The sequence below is a fragment of the Culex pipiens genome, chromosome 1 (assembly GCF_016801865.2).
Source record: "Culex pipiens pallens isolate TS chromosome 1, TS_CPP_V2, whole genome shotgun sequence".
NCBI lineage: Eukaryota > Metazoa > Arthropoda > Insecta > Diptera > Culicidae > Culex > Culex pipiens.
Window position 1 is genome coordinate 64,987,890 of NC_068937.1, and position 19,251 is coordinate 65,007,140.

The 19,251-nt window shown below is 44.8% G+C and overlaps 3 protein-coding genes across 3 annotated transcripts in view; 2 read left to right on the forward strand and 1 right to left on the reverse strand.

Annotated features, from left to right (window-relative positions):
• The window catches only part of LOC128093590 (uncharacterized), a 435,512-nt gene that overhangs the window by 8,151 nt on the left and 408,110 nt on the right, over nt 1-19,251 (forward strand). The window lies entirely within an intron of this gene.
• LOC120431423 (uncharacterized) lies at nt 13,029-14,060 on the reverse strand. The gene has a single exon (XM_039596545.1). It carries the CDS (start codon nt 14,058-14,060, stop codon nt 13,029-13,031), a length of 1,032 nt encoding a protein of 343 aa, XP_039452479.1.
• LOC120431422 (uncharacterized protein K02A2.6-like) lies at nt 14,565-19,216 on the forward strand. Its single transcript, XM_039596543.2, has one exon. The coding sequence runs from the start codon at nt 14,597-14,599 to the stop codon at nt 19,034-19,036; it is 4,440 nt and encodes a 1,479-aa protein (XP_039452477.1). The 5' UTR covers nt 14,565-14,596; the 3' UTR covers nt 19,037-19,216.

Genomic DNA, 19,251 nt, shown 5'->3' on the forward strand with positions numbered 1-19,251 from the left:
ACTTTATGTGTTGGCGTATCAAAAATTTCATTCTTGGAAAGAAAAATCGATTTGATATTTTTTTCAAGTTTTCCCAAGTTCCTCGATGTGCTGAATCATGCGTTTGTTGTATGATGAGGTTTTGTTCTTCGGGAGTTTTTAAATCTATAAGTAATTTTTGTGATATGAAAATTTTGAAATTCTTGCACCTGTGGAAGTAATTTCTGTATACAATTTGAATCGTATTCATTATACTTTCTGGGCAAAAAATACAATTAGTCCTTTTTGGATTCATGTATTCTTTGAAAATTGATATAATTTGAGGTACTCCAAATATTAATTTGGTTATCGTCCTACGGAACATTCTTGGAAAAATTTCATCATAAATGTTATTTTCATCTGGGCCGATTTGAAAAATTATCTGATTATTGAAGCAATTTAAAGGTTTTTCAGTGCACTTGATAAATTCTGAATCGTCCGTATCAGCAGAATGTGCACTGATATCGTCAGAGTCTTCTTGTAAATTCAATTCTAGATTCAGTCGCGACAAGCTATCAGCTACTACATTTTGAGAACCTGGCCGATAACGTGGATCAATTTGGAATTCACTGAGCGCTAAACGCCAATGTATTAGTCTATTATTAGGACCTTTTAAATTCAAACCATATGTTAAGGGTTTGTGATCCGTATAAAGTATGAATGGTCTTCCGTACAAATAGGGTCTAAAATATTTACAGGCCCAAACGACAGCGAGTAACTCCTTCTCGATGGTGGAATAGTTTTCTTCTGATTTATTCAAAGTACGTGAAGCAAAGGCGATAGGTTTATCACTCCCTATAATGCCCTGTGAAAGTACAGCGCCTAGAGCATGATTCGAGGCGTCTGTTGTTAGAATAAATTGTTTTGAGAAATCCGGGTATTGTAAAATATCACTCCCGGTTAAAATATTTCTGCATCTTTCAAAAGCTCCAATAAATTCTTTAGTATGTTTGATTCCTTCGTCCTTTCGTAAAGAGTTAGTGAGGGGTTTTGCTATTTTAGCAAAATCTTTTATAAATTTCCTATAATAGCCAAGAATTTCAGGGAATCCTCGCAATTCCTTTTCATTCTTTGGCAAAGGCCAATTTTGTATAACTTGTATTTTGTCAGGGTTGGGTTTAACCCCTTCTGACGTTACTATGTGTCCCAAGAATTCGACTTCTCTCTTTAGGAACTCACTTTTATCGCATTGGATTTTCAAATTTGATTTTCGCAAAGCGTCAAAAACCTTTTTAAGATTTGTGCAATGCTCCTGAATGCTGGTGCTGAAAATAATTATATCGTTCATATAGACGAGACAAATTTTCCCAATAAGTCCTGCAAGGACAACGTTCATGTGTCTTTGAAAGGTTGCAGGCGCATTTTTTAATTCGAAAGGCATACAAACATATTCATAATGACCATCTTCGGTTGAAAAAGCAGTTTTGCAAATGTCTGCTGGATCCATTTTAATTTGATGAAATCCAGCTACTAGGTCCAATGTAGTAAAGTAATGACATCTTCCTAGTTTATCTAAAATGTCGCTTATATTTGGAATTGGAAACTTGTCATTGATAGTTTTAGCATTTAATTTTCTATAATCGACAACAAGTCGCCACTTTTTCTCACCAGAGGCGTCCATTTTTTTAGGCACTACCCAAATCGGCGAAGTCCAAGGTGAAGCTGAAGGTCTAATTATGCCTTCTTTCAACATTTTTTTTATTTGTGCGCCGACCTCTTCTTTATGACAAAATAGGTATCTATATTTTTTTTGATGAACTGGTATGTCATCTGTTGTTCGAATTTTATGTGCAACCCCACTGGAAGTCGAAAGAGCTTTAAAATGGAAAACATCATTATAATCTTTTAAAATTTCCATGAGTTTTGATTTTTCTTCATGGTTTAAATGTGATAACCTTAGGTTATTGATTAATTTCATAAAGTTGTCCGGTGATTTTGATGTTAAAAACTCGTGATTATTGATTTCGGTGGTTTGCATTGTCTCAAAATTATTTATTTAATTAGAGATTGGATGTTGAATAGAAAAGATTTGGTTGTAATCGGACTCGTTTCTCAGAGTCATAATTGTTTTGTTTTTAGCAGCATTATAGACACCTGGTACAATGAAAAGTTTTGGTGCAACTTCTGTTTCTTCGAAGTAAAATTCCCTATTGAATTCGCATGGGATTTCAATGTTTTGAATGGTTTGGGCTGCAATTTCTGCCCTCATTAGTTCTGGATATTTTTTGTACATGTTTATGTCGCGGTTGAAAATTTTCAAATGATTTTCTTTAGCATCAATTTTTGCTTCAAGTTCCTGTAAGGTTTCATAGCCTATTAGGCCATCAAAATATTCATGAAAATCAAATACGTAAAAATCGAATATTTTGTCACTGATATCTGGGAAGGGATTTAATTTTATAAATTTATCAATTTTATAATTTCCCGATATATTTGAAATTATTTTTGGTTTTGCTAATTGTAAGGAATGTTTAATCAATTTCGGGCTAATATAATTTTGGTTAGACCCTGTATCTATTAAAAACTTAAGCTTTGACATAAGCTTAATATAAGGAATGTAATTTCCTTTCGTTAAGTTTCGGGGTTTTCCTCGCTTGCCGTTAAAAAATTTAAATTTTTGTTTTCAACTTCATCCTCAATAGTAGTAACCCTCTACCTGTTCGGGTGGAAATGCTTCTGCCTCCACTTCGTTAGTGTTTATGTTACGAAGTTCCTCAATTTTGAAATTTTTGAGCTCTGGATTCCTGTTAACTCTGTTCATGTGATTAATATTTTTGACCTTATGGAAGAATCCACTTCCATTGGGGTCGGTTTTGGTAAAATCATTCTCTGCTGCCCGTTATTTGGGTAGTTATTTATCCTTTGTACTGGTTGAGCATTGTAAGGATATTGAGCAGGGAATTGTTGAAGATTTGGATACCTTTGTTGGGTTGGGAATGGTGAAGGAAAAGGATATTGTTGTTGAATTGGAAATTGTTGATAAAAGGGAAATTGTTGTTGCATTGGCAATTGTCGCTGATTAGTTATTTGTAGCTGACTCGGATGTTGAGTTAATTTTGGTTTGCTCGGCACCGTTGGTGTTAAGTTTCTAGAAGAATGACCTTCGATACAACTTTTCTCTTCGTTATAGAGTATCAAGGCTTCGTTTAGATAAGTTCAGTGCTTCTGGGGACGCGCAGTCCTGTTTTTTCGCGATAATTTTCGTCTCTTTTGTGTGGCTGTTTGTGTGCATGGGGTGATTGGTCAGTATAATTGAATAATGCCGTCATAAGTTCAATGCTTCTGGGGACGCGCAGTCCTGTTTTTTAGCGATAATTTTCGTCTCTTTTGTGTGGCTGTTTGTGTGCATGGGGTAATTGGTCAGTATAATTGAATAATGCCGTCATAAGTTCAGTGCTTCTGGGGACGCGCAGTCCTGTTTTTTCGCGATAATTTCGTCTCTTTTGTGTGGCTGTTTGTGTGCATGGGGTGATTGGTCAGTATAATTGAATAATGCCGTCATAAGTTCAGTGCTTCTGGGGACGCGCAGTCCTGATTTTTCGCGATAATTTTCGTCTCTTTTGTGTGGCTGTTTGTGTGCATGGGGTGATTGGTCAGTATAATTGAATAATGCCGTCATAAGTTCAGTGCTTCTGGGGACGCGCAGTCCTGATTTTTCGCGATAATTTTCGTCTCTTTTGTGTGGCTGTTTGTGTGCATGGGGTGATTGGTCAGTATAATTGAATAATGCCGTCATAAGTTCAGTGCTTCTGGGGACGCGCAGTCCTGTTTTTTCGCGATAATTTTCGTCTCTTTTGTGTGGCTGTTTGTGCGTAATGTTCCGTTAATGCAAGCGGATGATTGTGTTTGTGTGCAAAGTGCCCTTTCTTCATCATCGCTAGTTGGAAGGCAATTTGACGGTTGAGTTCGTTAGTTTTACCGCGTAAAATAATATTTTGATTCATCAAGAACGTTGTGTGGTGTGCGAGTCTTTTTTTGTGTTGTAAAGACCTTCCCATAGCTCCGTAGCTCGGAGGGCTCGACGTCGGTTGTTTATGTGTTAAGTCCTCTCCATAGCATCGTAGCTCGAGAGGTAACGATAATCAATACCTCATCTAGTTAACAGAAAGAAGATCGAAAGGCATTTGATGGTTAAGTTCGTAGCGTCGTTTCCGTAACAAATTTATGAATTAAATGGTTATATAATTAAAAATCAGACTACGCTATCATTGCAGCATTGCGTTTAACACCTCATTCTATAAATAAATATTATTTGGCTTTATCTTTCCACAGCCGGCTGTCTAAGATGAAACCATTTCATTTAAAATTTAACAACAGTTAAACGGGAAATGTCTCATCCGCAGCATCCGATTGTTTGCCTTGAGAATAAAATATAATACCTTTCAACAAACACTATGATTTTGGGTCGCATCATCATCTTCTATGATGAATCCTGACCAAACACCCTATCCTACTAACAAGTTTTCAGGTTCCTGGCGCTCGTGGGGTGTAAGCACAGAGTAAATCAGCTGCCCTAGTAGCAACCTGCGCTAACTAACATTCCCGTCCCTTAAAATCGAGGTCTACAAACTGACATGGCGGGCGCCGTTGGTGGCCAATGACTGTTACCTATTCGCAATTGATCTAGCTTTATCAATCATGGTGTTTTATCTTTTCAGCGCATTCATACATGCTGTTGATAAGGGAAACACTACTAGATCGTCGAAGCCTATGATCAGTAGTGCTGAAAGGATATTACGGTTCTGTTCAGCAACGGAGGGGCAACCATGGGTGATCTCTCATGCTCATGCTCATGCTCATGCGTTATAGAGTATCAAGGCTTCGTTTAGGCTTTCTGGATTTCGTGATCTTACAAAAGTTCCAGGTTGTCCTCGTAGTGAACCTACGAAAACTTTTAACGCCATATTTTTATAGAGATTAATTTTTGTTGGAAGAGTTTCATTGGGTTCTAACAATTTTGCTCTATTTGTTAGAAGTACCAACATTTTTTCGATTTTTTCATAATATTCCTCCGCAGATTCTGAAAAAGGTAAATTATGTAGATCGCGGACAAGAGCGGCTTCATCACGTTTATCTCCAAAATGTAGTACTAAACTTTGCTTAATTTCGTTCCATGTTTCGGAAGGCGACGCTTCCAAAACATCAACCTCTATTTTCGACTTAATCGCTTCGACAACTAAATTGTGATCAAAATTTTCAATTTGTGGTAAAATGTTTTCTACAGATTTTATGAAGGAAAATACTTTTAATGAATTTCCATTAAAAGTTGGAATGAAATTGAAAATTCTTGCTTATTCTTTGTGCTGCGAAGCTAAGTTATCGTTAAAGTTATTGACATTATTTGCGTTTGCGTGTAGTGCTTGCAACGCATTATTGGCGGCCTCTTGCGCTGCAGCTAGCGCGCCTGCATGAATCTCCTCGTTGTGGTTAATTTGCGCCTGTAGATTAATTAATTGCTCATCCCGTTGCTGCATTGAAAGCACCAACTGCTGAATTTGTTGTTCGAGGTGTTCCATATTTCGGTTGGCATCGAAATGAGCCATTCAAAATAATAAATTACACTTCGTTCACTAGTACTACTTTTAATGCACTATTAAAATATTTTTGACAAAAAAATATTGAAAAATCACTTTAAAAAAATATTTTCTTACACTAGGAAACTAACTTACTTACGTAGGTTGCGGATTTCGTGATGATCTTCGGAGGACAACACCGTAAATTCTCGTGATGATGCTGAGAAGGGATGATAAACTGCATCGACTTCTGTGGCTTAGTTTCAATGTTCGCTTGCACTTTCTACCACGCACTTTCACGAAATTTCACTATTGACTGTCCACACAAATCCTTAATATTCGTTTAAGGATGAATCACTTCACATCTATCCGCGCCGACTGCGCCAATTAAAGGATTGAACGCATTTAGTGCGTTTTTTAAAAAAAGACTTGAACTTAAATTTAGGATGTTCGGATGACGAACCGCACTCTAGTTAGGTTTGAACAAGAATGAATCTATATTATAAATTAATAATACAAGCTGTGTCTGTGTTTACCTTGCAGTCACGTTCTTCAATACTGCCTTGTGGGAAAGATGGGGCACAGCATCGGTGTGATGCTGTGTCAGCTGATTCGTTGTTGTTGTTGGTGTTAAGATGATCCGTGGTGGTGACGTCGTAGGGAAGGTCGTGGGAACTTCGGTTGAAGTTCTCAGGGCAAGCTCGTTGTTAACTCATATTTTTTCAAAAAATCGAAATTTTGGTCGCAAAATGTTGTCAACTTCATTTTTCGATGTAAAATCAAAATTGCAATCAAAAAGTACTTTAGTGAAATTTTGATAAAGTGCACCGTTTTCAAGTTATAGCCATTTGTAGGTGACTTTTTTGAAAATAGTCGCAGTTTTTCATTTTTTTAAATTAGTGCACATGTTTGCCCACTTCTGAAAAAAATATTTTTGAAAAGCTGAGCTCTCTATATTTTGCTTTTTTGAACTTTGTTGATACGACCCTTAGTTGCTGAGATAATGTCATGCAAAGGTTAAAAAACAAGAAAATTAATGTTTTCTAAGTCTCACCCAAACAACCCATCATTTTCTAACGTCGATATCTCAGCAACTAATGGTCCGATTTACAATGTTGAAATATGAAACATTCGAAAAAATTTCCGATCTTTTCGAAAAAAATATTTTCAAAACTTTTAAACCAAGACTAACATTTTAAAAGGGCGTAATATTGAATGTTTGGCCCTTTTGAAATGTTAGTCTTTCTTTTAATTTTTTTTAAATATTTTTTTCGAAGAGATCGGGAAATTTCACGATTTTTTTTTTTTTTGTAAATCGGACCATTAGTTGCTGAGATATCGACATTAGAAAACGGTGGGTTGTTTGGGTGAGACTTAGAAAACATCAATTTTCCTGTTTTTAAACACTTGCATGGTAATATCTCAGCAACTAAGGGTCGTATCAACAAAGTTCAAAAAAGCAAAATATAGAGAATTTTCTCAGCTTTTCAAAAATATTTTTTTTCGAAGGTGGGCAAACATGTGCACTAATTAAAAAAAATTAAAAACTGCGACTATTTTCAAAAAAGTCACCTACAAATGGTATTGACTTGAAACGGTGCACTTTATCAAAATTTCACTAAAGTACTTTTTGATTGCAAATTCGATTTTACATCGAAAAATGAAGTTGAAAAAATTTTGCGACCAAAATTTCGATTTTTTGAAAAAAAAATTGTATTGATTAAAAAATTCATAACTCGGTCAAAGATTTTTTGCACAACCTGGGCCATTTCTGAAAAGTTGGCATTTTATGTCCTCTAAAACATACCAAAAAATGAAAAAAATTAAAAATAGTGTTTTTTTGCAAATCAAGTTTTAGTGACAAAAATTTAAATAAAAAATCACCAAAAAATTTTTTACTGTGTAACATTTTTTTCCAGTGTAGTCCATATCCATACCTACAACTTTGCCGAAGACACCAAAAGTAAAGTAAAGTAAATCTTTCCCAGTTCCTGAGGGGAACACCCTTGAAGAGTATCGGGGCCGGCATTTACAAAGCGGATTCAAAAAAATCAAATCAAATCAAATTGTTCGCTCTACAGCATTGCCTTGGCGTTCTCGATTACGAGATTCCTACTCGAAACTAGGTGTCCGAAGGCTTGATTGTTGAGGCTATTGCAAATCTCTTTTTACACCTTAGCTTCCATCCACCCCGGGATTCGAACTGACGACCTTTGGATTGTTAGTCCAACTGCCTACCAGCGACTCCACCGAGACAGGACCCAGGGAGACGACTCCTACACCTGGACTGAGCTAACGACCTAACCTTTTAGGTTAGTCCGGGGCCAACATTTACTTCCCTTCCGACGGAAGGCGTGATCAGACAAATCTCGTCTCGAAAAATGCCACCGGGACCGTCTGGGATCGAACCCAGGCCGACTGGGTGAGAGGCAATCACGCTTACCCCTACACCACGGTCCCGGCTACAAAGCGGATTCAGTTGCAGTTTTTCACTCAACTAATGTTAACATGTTTTAGGTTAATGTTAACATTCCATAGGTCGCCTCCCTAAGGTGTCGTGATAAGGTCCAGTTTGTGACGATACACTACCTTTCCTTTACTAAGCAATCGAATCCAGTAGGGAAAAGATCACCAGTTGTGTTGGTCCGAGCCGGGATTTGAACCCCGATCTACCGCTTACGAGGCGGAAGCGTTACCACTAGGCTACGTGGCTCGGTCACCAAATCGACACCAAATCGATCAAAAAATTCCTTCAAAAGATACAGATTTTTGAATTTTCATGCATCATTTTTGTATGGAAAGCTGCCAAATTTGTATGGAAAATTCTATGGACAAACTAATGATGCAAAATGGCTTCTTTGGGCATACCGAGGGCACCACAAAAGTTTCAACCGGATTAAAAAATACAAAAATTTAAATTGAAGAAAAATGACCGATTTCGTAGAGAATTGCTCAGCTGTGATACATGACTAACGAGAAAAACACACTGACGACGATCGGCGAAAACGGAACGCGAAAAAAAAAATGCGTCCCGACGGACAGGCACCGCGAAACGAACTGGCTCAGCTCTTCTGTCATCGTGACAACCAGAGCTAGCCGCTCCTTCACACACGCACGCACTCACCCGAAATACACACCGACGACGATGGACGAAAACGGAACGCGAAAAAAAAAATGCGTCCCGACGGACAGGCAACGCGAAATGAACTGGCTCAGCTCTGCTGTCATCGTGACAACCAGAGCTAGCCGCACCTTCACACACACGCACGCACTCATCCGAAATACACACCGACGACGATCGACGAAAACGAAACGCGAAAAAAATGCGTCCCGACGGACAGGCACCGCGAAACGGACTCCCTGAAAGTGAACAAATTGAATTTATATGTTAAATCGATCATAAAGGCTAGGTTTCTTTTAATGATTCGTTTAAAAAATATGATTTCAATGTTTAAATTTATTTAATAAATAAAATGTAAATTTATTATTAAGTGACTAAATTCAAATTTACTTACAAAATTGTTGAAAATGCCTTCAAAACTGCAATTTTTTGACAAAGGACTTTGTCTTAAAGCTCTATCTGCGGTGTCAATGCAAATTTTTTCGAAAATGTAGCGTTACCGTCGCATGCCCGCGGCGTGACATTTTGTTTCTGTTGCGTGGATTTAAGCTAAAAGTTAGCCTCTGGAGGATTTAGTGTCCATCAGACTTTCATCAAAGACGGACCATACGTTGGGAATTTTATTGCTCACACACACACGCACACATTGAAAGAAACAGGTGGTGCACGAACTTGAGAGGAGGTCCAAGAAGTTATTGACGGTTGCCAGAACGGTCACCGGAATACCGAAGTGATTGGGAACAATTTGGTAGGATATCGGCCACACCCGGAGTGGCCAGTGCCCTTAGGGAAGGTTCTACCGGGGACATTTATCGAACCATACGACTTGGGGCAATATGGGTATCAAAATTCATGGTTTTGCCTTTCTTACTTTATGCCAGGACGTCATTTCCATCTTCGTAAATATGTCGATTCAGCATGAATTTTAATCGGAAAAATCGTCAAAAAATCACACTGCATCGATTTTCGACGCTCTATCGATTCACCTTGACAGAACTCGTCTATCTCCAACCCTCGAATTTTGAGAAAATAAATTCCGTGGAGGTCGAGTGATGTTCGTATGTGGTAAAATTTTGCTAAATTTTGTGTCGCGCCGTTCTCAGCTCCCATATATCCGATTTCGATTCTTCTAAATGCAGACGAAAGCTAGTGTGCTGAACCTGGGCGAGTTGCCACGCAAATTTCGAAATATCCATCTGTTTTCGGATGCGGCCAGACTTTTCAACAAAATACACAGTTTTCAAATGAAATTATGGTCAATTTTTTTCATTTTCATATCTTTTATTTATCTCAAAAAATGCATTTTTCGAGCCCTACAACCTCCCAAATTTTCATCCAGATTCATAATATGGTTCTGGAGTTAGAGCCGTTTGATTGATCTACCATAAGAAAAAAAATCCCTAAAAAAGGTAAAAGCCCACCTGGTGACCTTCGCCAACATTTTTCATTTCTGATTTTATTCAAAATTTCTTGCTACATTCATAGTACAGACCATGAGTGAGCATCTGAAACAAATTCGACATCGATCGGCAATCCCGATCAATTTTTAGAACGATTTACTTTTTGCTTTTCTTACTAAAGAAAGGTATCCAGGTTTTTAAGCGAAAATGGCGTTCGAAAGGTGAACGCCCGAAATGTCAAAATCACGCAGTGGTACCAACATTACGAAAAAAGAGTGCCATGGTATGACAGCCACATTTTTTTCTAATGTTGGTATCACTGCGCGATTTTGACATTTCGGACGTTCACCATTCGAACGCCATCTTCGCTTGAAAACCTGGATAGGTTTTACTTTAAGCCAGGACGTCATTTCCATCTTCGTAAATATGTCGATTCAGCATGAATTTTAATCGGAAAAATCGTCAAAAAATCACACTGCATCGATTTTCGACGCTTCGTCGCCAAGTCGACAAGTTGTCAAGTTGAGCTTCGAATACTGGCGCGAGAATGCTGGCGCATATATTTGCTGGCTCGACTTATACTCGTTTGTAGTAGCTTGTCTACCGATGTTTCCTACAACATGTAAGATATCGTAGCTTTTCGGTTTCTTTTGTCCTGTTTGTTTTTGCATAACTGTCCAATGTTTATTTAAAAACTTTTGTGACATAGGACATTCATCCGGCTACAATCTATTTGTTTTCCGTGGGCTCCGAAAATCGCCTAAAAGTAGACTCAATTTTTTCGTGATTTCGTAAGTTTATTTAACAGGGTTCATTGGATTCCAATAGGAGCTTTCTAAGCTTTTCATCGTTTATATCGTTTTCAAAGTTTTCAATGCTGGCGACGCCAATGGCTTTCTACCTAAGGTTCTCGCGATTGAGTGTGTAGTGGTGCGGTTGTAAAAATAGCTATCTCTGACTCTGTCACATTCGTAGAAGCTGAATGGCTATCTTCCCTATACCGTGCGGCACACGCGGTTCACTTATATCTCGGTTTTTCTTTGCGCCTACCGCGGTGTGCGTTGTCACTGGCGCATGTGAAGCTTGCTATGCTCGCGTTTGTCATAAACGCTTGTTTGATTAAGAATTTGTACGATTAAAAATATTCTTTTGGTGAAAATGGCGTATTTTGTTTCTTTTGGAAATCATATCATTTATAATACTTTGCTTTTGTTCGCGCGTGTGGTCGGTTCGGGAGATTTCGGACGCTGATTGAAACACTGTTTTTAAACTACGCGAACTAAAACAATTTTATTGCGCGAACAGAAAAACGTTTATTTTAAAACGCGTAACCGTCTGGCGTAGTCGGCAGTTTATTTCTAACTAAACTCTAAAGGGGACAGTACATGGGATGCGAACCGGGGAGAGTTCAAAAAGAGCGAGGATCACCACTGGCTCTCATCAGAGATGGGCCAGGGACAGACAGGGACAAAATTACATTTATTTGTGGATCACATTTAGGCTGGTAAAATTGTGAATTGATCTCTCGCGCGATCATACCGGCCGCCTTGGAATCACTCTGATTCAAACATTCTTCTCGCTGTTACAACTACTACTACAATTCCCACTGCTATCCCACTGATTTGTTTTGATTCTGTTCCTTATCTCTTATCCGTTATCTTCGTCTCTTATCTACTTCTACTGTTTCTGCTATTACCCTAGGTCAAGATTGGTCATTGTTCTCCTTATATACTAGCGATCGCGGCTGTGGCCGTCGATCGAACAATAGTCAGATATTTTTATTCTACTGGACGGGCTGGATCGTGCACTTTGCTGCAGTCAAAAATGCATCGATTTTTCGTCGGATTTGCTGCTTTTTGGACCGGACTGGACCTCGGGCGATCAACCAGGATGCCGCGCTGCTGCTGGGGACACTTCTGCGGTTGAATGGTGTCGTGGTGTGCTGCAAAATGCTGATTTTTCGTTCTTTCAGGTGCTGTTTCATCATGGCGTCGATCGACAGCAGGTCAACCTTGAACTTGGGTTGGAATTGGGGTGTGCTGCTACCGTCTGCTGGTGTAAATTTGCCATGCTTGCTCTGCTTTGATTGATCGGTTGATTGTCTGCTCGTTGCGGGGGTGGATGCTTTGAAGGGCTGCGGTTGTTGTTCGACGGCGTGCCGCCGACGTCAGTTGTCGGTTCGTCTGTCTGCTTGCTTGCTGCTGTTGATCTGCGCTGGTCTGTGCTGAACGCAAAGCCACCGTGCGTGGGTGGCGCCGTGCGTGATCTGCTGCTCTGCTACCTGATGCGATCGGTGACGCCGGCGTCGGCGTCGATGCGATGCGAGACTCCCTGATCAGATGAGAGGGTGCTTTTTAATCGGAAAAATTATATTCTAAAACGACTTGCCTGAACTGGGGGAGACCTCCGTGGCCTCCCCCGACGCCTCCTGGCGTCGCTGTTGACCCTCAGCGGTTACCGACACGATGGTTCTCCGGGTGTACGATGCTGCGATGACGAGGGTTGGCTCCATCGGGCTGCGATTGGCAACGAGCTGGCCAAGCTCGCTGCTGGTCGTCGCAGATGGGACCGGGAGGACGTCTCCTCCGCTGTTGTCATCGTGTGCGTGTGTACCTCGAAGAGTTCCAAACGTGGAACAGAATTAGCTGGGTTAAGAACTGGGAGCAGTCTTTTCGACCGAAAAGGCGCTGTGCGCCGCTGTTAACCGTAACCGTAATTATGCTGGGCTTTTGCCAGCCAGATCGCAAGCAAACATCTTCATGCAAACCACCACCGAAACAAAACAGGTTACCTCAGAGCATTTCGGAAAGTTCCGATCTTTTTGACGGCCTCCGAGCGCAGAACGACCCGCAGGTCTGGGCGCAGACAGGGTGGCGACTCTGGAGGAAAAAGATTCGGTGAACTTTTTGAAATTCGAAACAACACGTAACTTAACTGGTGTGCGGAGGCCTTTCGACCTCCGCCGTTGGAGGAGTCCTAGTTCTCCCCTTGCGCGGTAGAAAGGTTGTCACGGATCGGCAGAATGCAGATCTTGGAGATCGCACGCTGATAGCTGCCGTCCTTTGTGCGCACCGTGACGACACGGATGTTGCCGTCAGCTCCCGGGTGGATATCGGAAACGCGTCCGAGCTGCCACTTCAATGGCGGAAGGTTCTCGTCCTTCAGCAGGACCATGGTTCCGACAGCAACGTTGTCTTTTTGCTTTGTCCACTTCGAACGGTTGTGCAGGTCCGACATGTAGAGGTTGGACCACTTCTTCCAGAGCTGCTGCGTGTACCGCTGGACAGTTTGCCAGGCCGACAATCTGTTCTCGGGAATGTGGTCGAGGTTTGGTTCTGGAATCGCAGTGAGTGGACGCTGGATCAGGAAGTGTCCTGGAGTCAGCGCTTCGAAGTCTGCGGGGTCGTTGCTGAGCGGCGTGAGCGGTCGCGAGTTGAGGATCGCTTCAATCTGGACCAGCACAGTCTGGAACTCGTCGTACAGCAGGGTGTGCAGTCCGATCGTGCGTTTGAACAGCAACTTGAAGCTCTTCACTGCGGACTCCCAGAGGCCGCCGAAGTTCGGCGAGCGAGCGGGAATAAACTTGAACTCAATGTTGTCGTTCGCTGTTTCGCGGATGATCTCCTCTTCGAACTGCTGACTTAGGAACAGCTTGGCGAGTTCGCTCAGCTCACGTCTTGCGCCGACGAAGTTCTTGGCGTTGTCGCACATGACCAGCTTCGGTTTGCCACGCCGGGCAGTGAACCGTTTGAGGGCCGCCAGAAATGCCTGCGTCGTTAGGTCTGCTGCTAGTTCTAGGTGAACGGCCTTGGTGACCAGGCAGACGAAGATGGCAACGAAGCACTTCACTGGGCGAGCTCGGCGCTGCGGGTACGCGACCTGAAAAGGTCCGCAGTAGTCAACTCCGACTCGTGCGAACGGTGTGCACGGAGTGACTCGTTCTGGCGGCAGATCCGCCATGAGCTGGTCAAGAACCTTCGGCTTGACACGGAAGCAATCGACACACATGTGAATCACCTCGCGAACGAGGTTGCGGATGTTGATCGGCCAGAACCGTTCACGCACAGCAGAGATCAACAGTTGTTTTCCAGCGTGAAACCTGGTCTCGTGATAGTGTGTGACGATAAGCTTCGTGAACGGGTGACGATGGTCGAGAATGTACGGATGCTTCCTGTTGGGACAACCTAATCAGCGATGGTCCCCACCAGTCCGCACGCCGCTGGACTCGAACTTGGCGTCTGGAACGCCCAGGTCACGACGTCACCACAGCGCATACGTAGAGGAGGTTCCGGTTGTCAAATGGCCATTCCGTGTTTAATTACTTACAAGATAACACGTTGTTTTATTTGTTGGACATAAAGTCTTATTTTGTCCTTGCTTTTAATTTGTTTAATGTTAATTGTCTCTCACGTACGACATCGGCCACCGGGCGTACGTGGTGATACAAAAGTGGCGACTCGGGTTAGTTTTGGCCTAATCTTTACGGGTCCAAGACGACGCCCACGCGGAAACGTAGAAGAATTCGGGGAAGTTCCGAGAGCTCGATGGACGGCGACGAATCCATGAACGGCCAGGTTCCGCCGAACGGTCAGTTGCCGCCGAACGGACAGTTGCCGCCGAACGGACAGTTGCCGCCGAACGGACAGTTGCCGCCGAACGGTCAGTTCGGGCAGCAACCACATGGATTCCGACCTGGGGCAGATCCGTACATGCAGTGGTTCTCGCAGCAGCAGCAAGTCTACGTGACGGAGATGTTCCGCCAGCAGCAGGAGGTTCTCCAGCAGCAACAAGCGGCCATGCAGCAGCAACAGCGAGCGTTCATGGAGCAGCAGGAGCAGCTTCTACGGAACGTCATGACGCGGATCAATGTACAGGTCCCGCCGAACCCGGAGGTCATTCTGGACTCGCTTGCCAACAACATCAAGGAGTTCAGGTATGATCCGGAAAACAACGTCACCTTCGCGGCCTGGTACAATCGTTATGACGAGCTCTTTGCGAACGACGCTAGCCGGCTGGACGATCCGGCCAAGGTGCGCTTGCTGCTCAGGAAGCTGGGGATGTCGGAACACGAGCGGTACACGAGCTACATACTGCCGAAAACAGCTAAGTTTTTCTCGTTCGCGGATACCGTGGCAAAGCTTACGTCACTGTTCGGTACGGCCGAATCGGTGATCAGTCGACGGTACCGCTGCTTGCAGATCATGAAGCAACCTTTGGAGGACTATGTCACCTATGCCTGCCGCATCAACAAAGCTTGCGTTGAATTCGAACTGCCCAAGCTCTCGGAGGAGCAGTTCAAGTGTCTTGTTTTTGTGTGTGGTCTGAAGTCAGAGAAAGACGCAGAAATAAGAACGCGGTTGCTGTGCAGGATCGAGGAGCGAGCAGACATAACACTGGAGCTGATTTCGGAAGAATGCCAACGCCTTCTCAACATTTGGCACGACGCGGCGATGATCGAGGAGCAGGTAGCCGCTGTGCAAGCGTTGGATTCGAAGCCGAAGTTCCCGAGGAAGCAGTTCAAGTCTGGTCCAGCTGGTGATCGCGCGAAGTCCGGTAGAAGTGGTCCAGACACGGCCTGCTGGTTGTGTGGTGGGATGCACTACGCAAGGGACTGCTCGTTCAAGGCGCACGAGTGCACCGACTGTGGACTGGTTGGCCACAAAGAAGGCTACTGCCGGAGCGCTGAGAAAGTCCGGAAGAAGTACGTCTCGACGAAGGTGGTGAAAGTTAACACGTGCAGCGTGGAAGATCGTCGGAAGTACGTGCCAGTCGTGATGAATCGCACCTCTGTGCGGCTGCAACTCGACACCGGGTCCGACATCACCATCATCTCAACGGGAACGTGGCGCAGCATTGGAAGTCCACCGATGTCAACAACTTCCGTCGTGGCAACAACTGCTACGGGCAAGCCCTTGGGGATCGACGGTGAGTTCTGGTGCGAAATGGTGGTCGGGGGACGAAAGTCTTCTGGTCTGGTTCGAGTGACAAGTCAACCTCTGAATTTGCTGGGCTCTGACATAATTGACAGCTTTGGGCTGTGGTCAGTGCCGCTTGACACCATCTGTCATCTGGTTGAAACGTCAACAACAACAACAACAAATGTTGATGCACTCAAGGCGGAGTTTCCACATTTGTTTTCTGGAGAGTTGGGCTTGTGCGTGAAGACGAAGGTGAAACTTGAGTTGAAGCCGGAAAAATCACCCGTTTTTCGGCCCAAGAGACCGGTTGCTTACGCGATGTACCAAGCTGTGGATGAGGAGTTGGACCGACTCGAACGCTGCAACATAATTTCTCCTGTGGATCTTTCGGAGTGGGCAGCTCCGATCGTGGTGGTACGAAAGGCAAGCGGAGCAGTACGAATCTGTGGAGACTATTCCACGGGGTTGAACGACGCGTTGCAGCCCAACCAGTACCCGTTGCCTCTTCCCCAGGATATTTTTGCTAGTCTGGCCAGTTGTACCGTCTTCAGTCAGATTGACTTGACCGATGCGTACCTGCAGGTGGAGATGGACGAAAGCTCGCGTGCCATGCTCACCGTCAACACGCACCGGGGACTATACCAGTACAACCGCCTGGCACCTGGAGTAAAGCCAGCACCGGGAGCTTTCCAGCAAGTCATCGACGGGATGCTGTCCGGGCTCGTGAGGACTTGTGGTTATCTCGACGACGTGGTTGTCGGGGGTTTGGACGAAGAGGACCATAAGAAAAACCTACGGGCGGTGCTGCAGCGCATAGAGGAGTTTGGTTTCACGATTCGTGCGGAAAAATGTTCGTTCGGTCAGCCGCAAATTCGCTACCTGGGCCATCTTCTTGATCGCCAGGGATTGCGGCCGGATCCAGCCAAGATCGAAGCAATCGCCAATCTCGCCGTTCCGACCGATGTCAGTGGAGTTCGGTCATTTCTGGGAGCCATTAACTACTACGGCAAGTTTGTGGCGAACATGCGCAATTTGCGGTATCCCCTCGACGAGCTGCTGAAGGATGGGAACAAGTTTCGGTGGACGCCGGAATGCCAGCAAGCGTTCGACCGATTCAAGCAGATTCTCAGCTCCGACTTGATGCTGGCCCACTACGATCCGACGCAGGAGATTATTGTCTCGGCCGACGCGTCATCCGTTGGGCTAGGCGCAACCATCAGCCACAAGTACACCGACGGGTCGGTGAAAGTCGTTCAGCATGCAGCTCGGGCGCTGTCGAAGGCGGAACAGGGGTACAGCCAGCCGGACAGAGAGGGTCTAGCCATCATTTTTGCCGTTACCAAGTTCCACAAGATGATCTTCGGTCGCTCGTTCCGGCTCCAGACCGATCACGCGCCGCTGTTGCGGATCTTCGGGTCGCGTAAGGGCATTCCCGTGTATACGGCGAACCGGCTGCAGCGTTACGCGTTGACCCTTTTGCTGTACGATTTCACCATCGAGCACGTCCCGACTGAGAAGTTCGGTCACGCCGACGTGCTGTCACGGCTTATCAGCAACCACGCCAAACCCGACGAGGACTACGTTATTGCTAGCATCACCCTGGACAACGATTTGAGGTCAGTAGTAGTTGACGTAGCAAGTGCCCTTCCTCTCAGTTTTAGGGTTGTGGAGCGTGACACGCAAGTCGACCCGTTGCTGAAGAAGATCTACCGTTACCTGCGCAATGGCTGGCCACAGAAGCACACGATCGTCGACTCGGAAATTTTGCGCTTCTTCGCTCGGCAGGACTCGCTGAGCACTGTGGACGGGTGCGTTTTGTTTGGAGAAAGGCTGGTCATCCCTGAACGGCACCGGCAGCGGTGTCTGCGCCAGCTGCACCAAGGACACCCGGGGATCTCACGCATGAAGGCCATCGCCCGAAGCTATGTCTACTGGCCTTCGATTGACGACGATGTGGAGGCACTTGTGAAGGCGTGCAAGCATTGCGCATCAGCGGCACGATCCCCTCCGCACTCAGCACCAGTTCCGTGGCCTAGACCGACGGGACCATGGAAACGTGTGCACGTGGACTTCGCTGGTCCGATGGAAGGTGCGTACTTTTTGCTGATTGTAGATGCCTACACCAAATGGCCGGAGGTGATTAAGACGAATCGCATCACTTCGGTAGCAACAATCGGCATGCTTCGCAGCGTTTTTGCTCGTCTGGGTATGCCAGAACTGCTGGTCAGCGATAACGGGACACAGTTTACGAGCGCTGAGTTCCTGGAGTTCTGTACAACTAACGGCATCCAGCACCTTACGACGGCCCCGTTTCATCCGCAGTCCAATGGCCAAGCGGAGCGTTTTGTGGATACGTTTAAACGAGCAGTGAAGAAGATTCAGGCGGGGAGGAGCTCAATCGACGAAGCGCTAGACGTCTTCCTGATGACGTATCGAACTACACCGAATCGTCAGGTCGAAGGCGGCGTGTCACCATCTGAAGCCATGTTTGGACGCCGCATCCGGACGAATCTGGAACTGCTCTTGCCACCACCACCAAAACCACCAAGCGAGTCAACGGAGTTGAAAGGTGGTTCCCGGAAGCGACGGTTTGAACCACACGACCTGGTTTACGCGAAGCTGTACAGCGGAAACAAGTGGCACTGGGCGCCTGGCGTTGTTTGCGACCGGGTTGGCCAGGTGATGTATACCGTTTGGGTCGAGGACCGCCGTATGCTCCGATCGCACGCAAATCAGCTTCTCAGTCGTGCAGATTGGGATCCGAGGACAGATGGAGCAGAGAAGCCGAAGTTGCCCCTCGACATCCTGCTGGATTCCTGGAATCTGTCGAAACCAACACCGGCTGCGGACCCAACAACACCGACGGTCTTGGACGCGTCACTACAGTCAGCAAGTCCGGATCAACGCTCGTCACATGGTGTCCCAGAATGCTCGCCATCCATACCAAGATCACCCGAGCAGGTTGCACCACCTGAAAGCGAGCCTGCGTCGCTGGTACCGGGGCTTCGTCGTTCTACACGAGTTCGAAAGAAGCCTCAGCGGTTCAACTCGTACCAGCTCAATTGAGAAGGGGGGATGTTGGGACAACCTAATCAGCGATGGTCCCCACCAGTCCGCACGCCGCTGGACTCGAACTTGGCGTCTGGAACGCCCAGGTCACGACGTCACCACAGCGCATACGTAGAGGAGGTTCCGGTTGTCAAATGGATTCAATAAAGCCATTCCGTGTTTAATTACTTACAAGATAACACGTTGTTTTATTTGTTGGACATAAAGTCTTA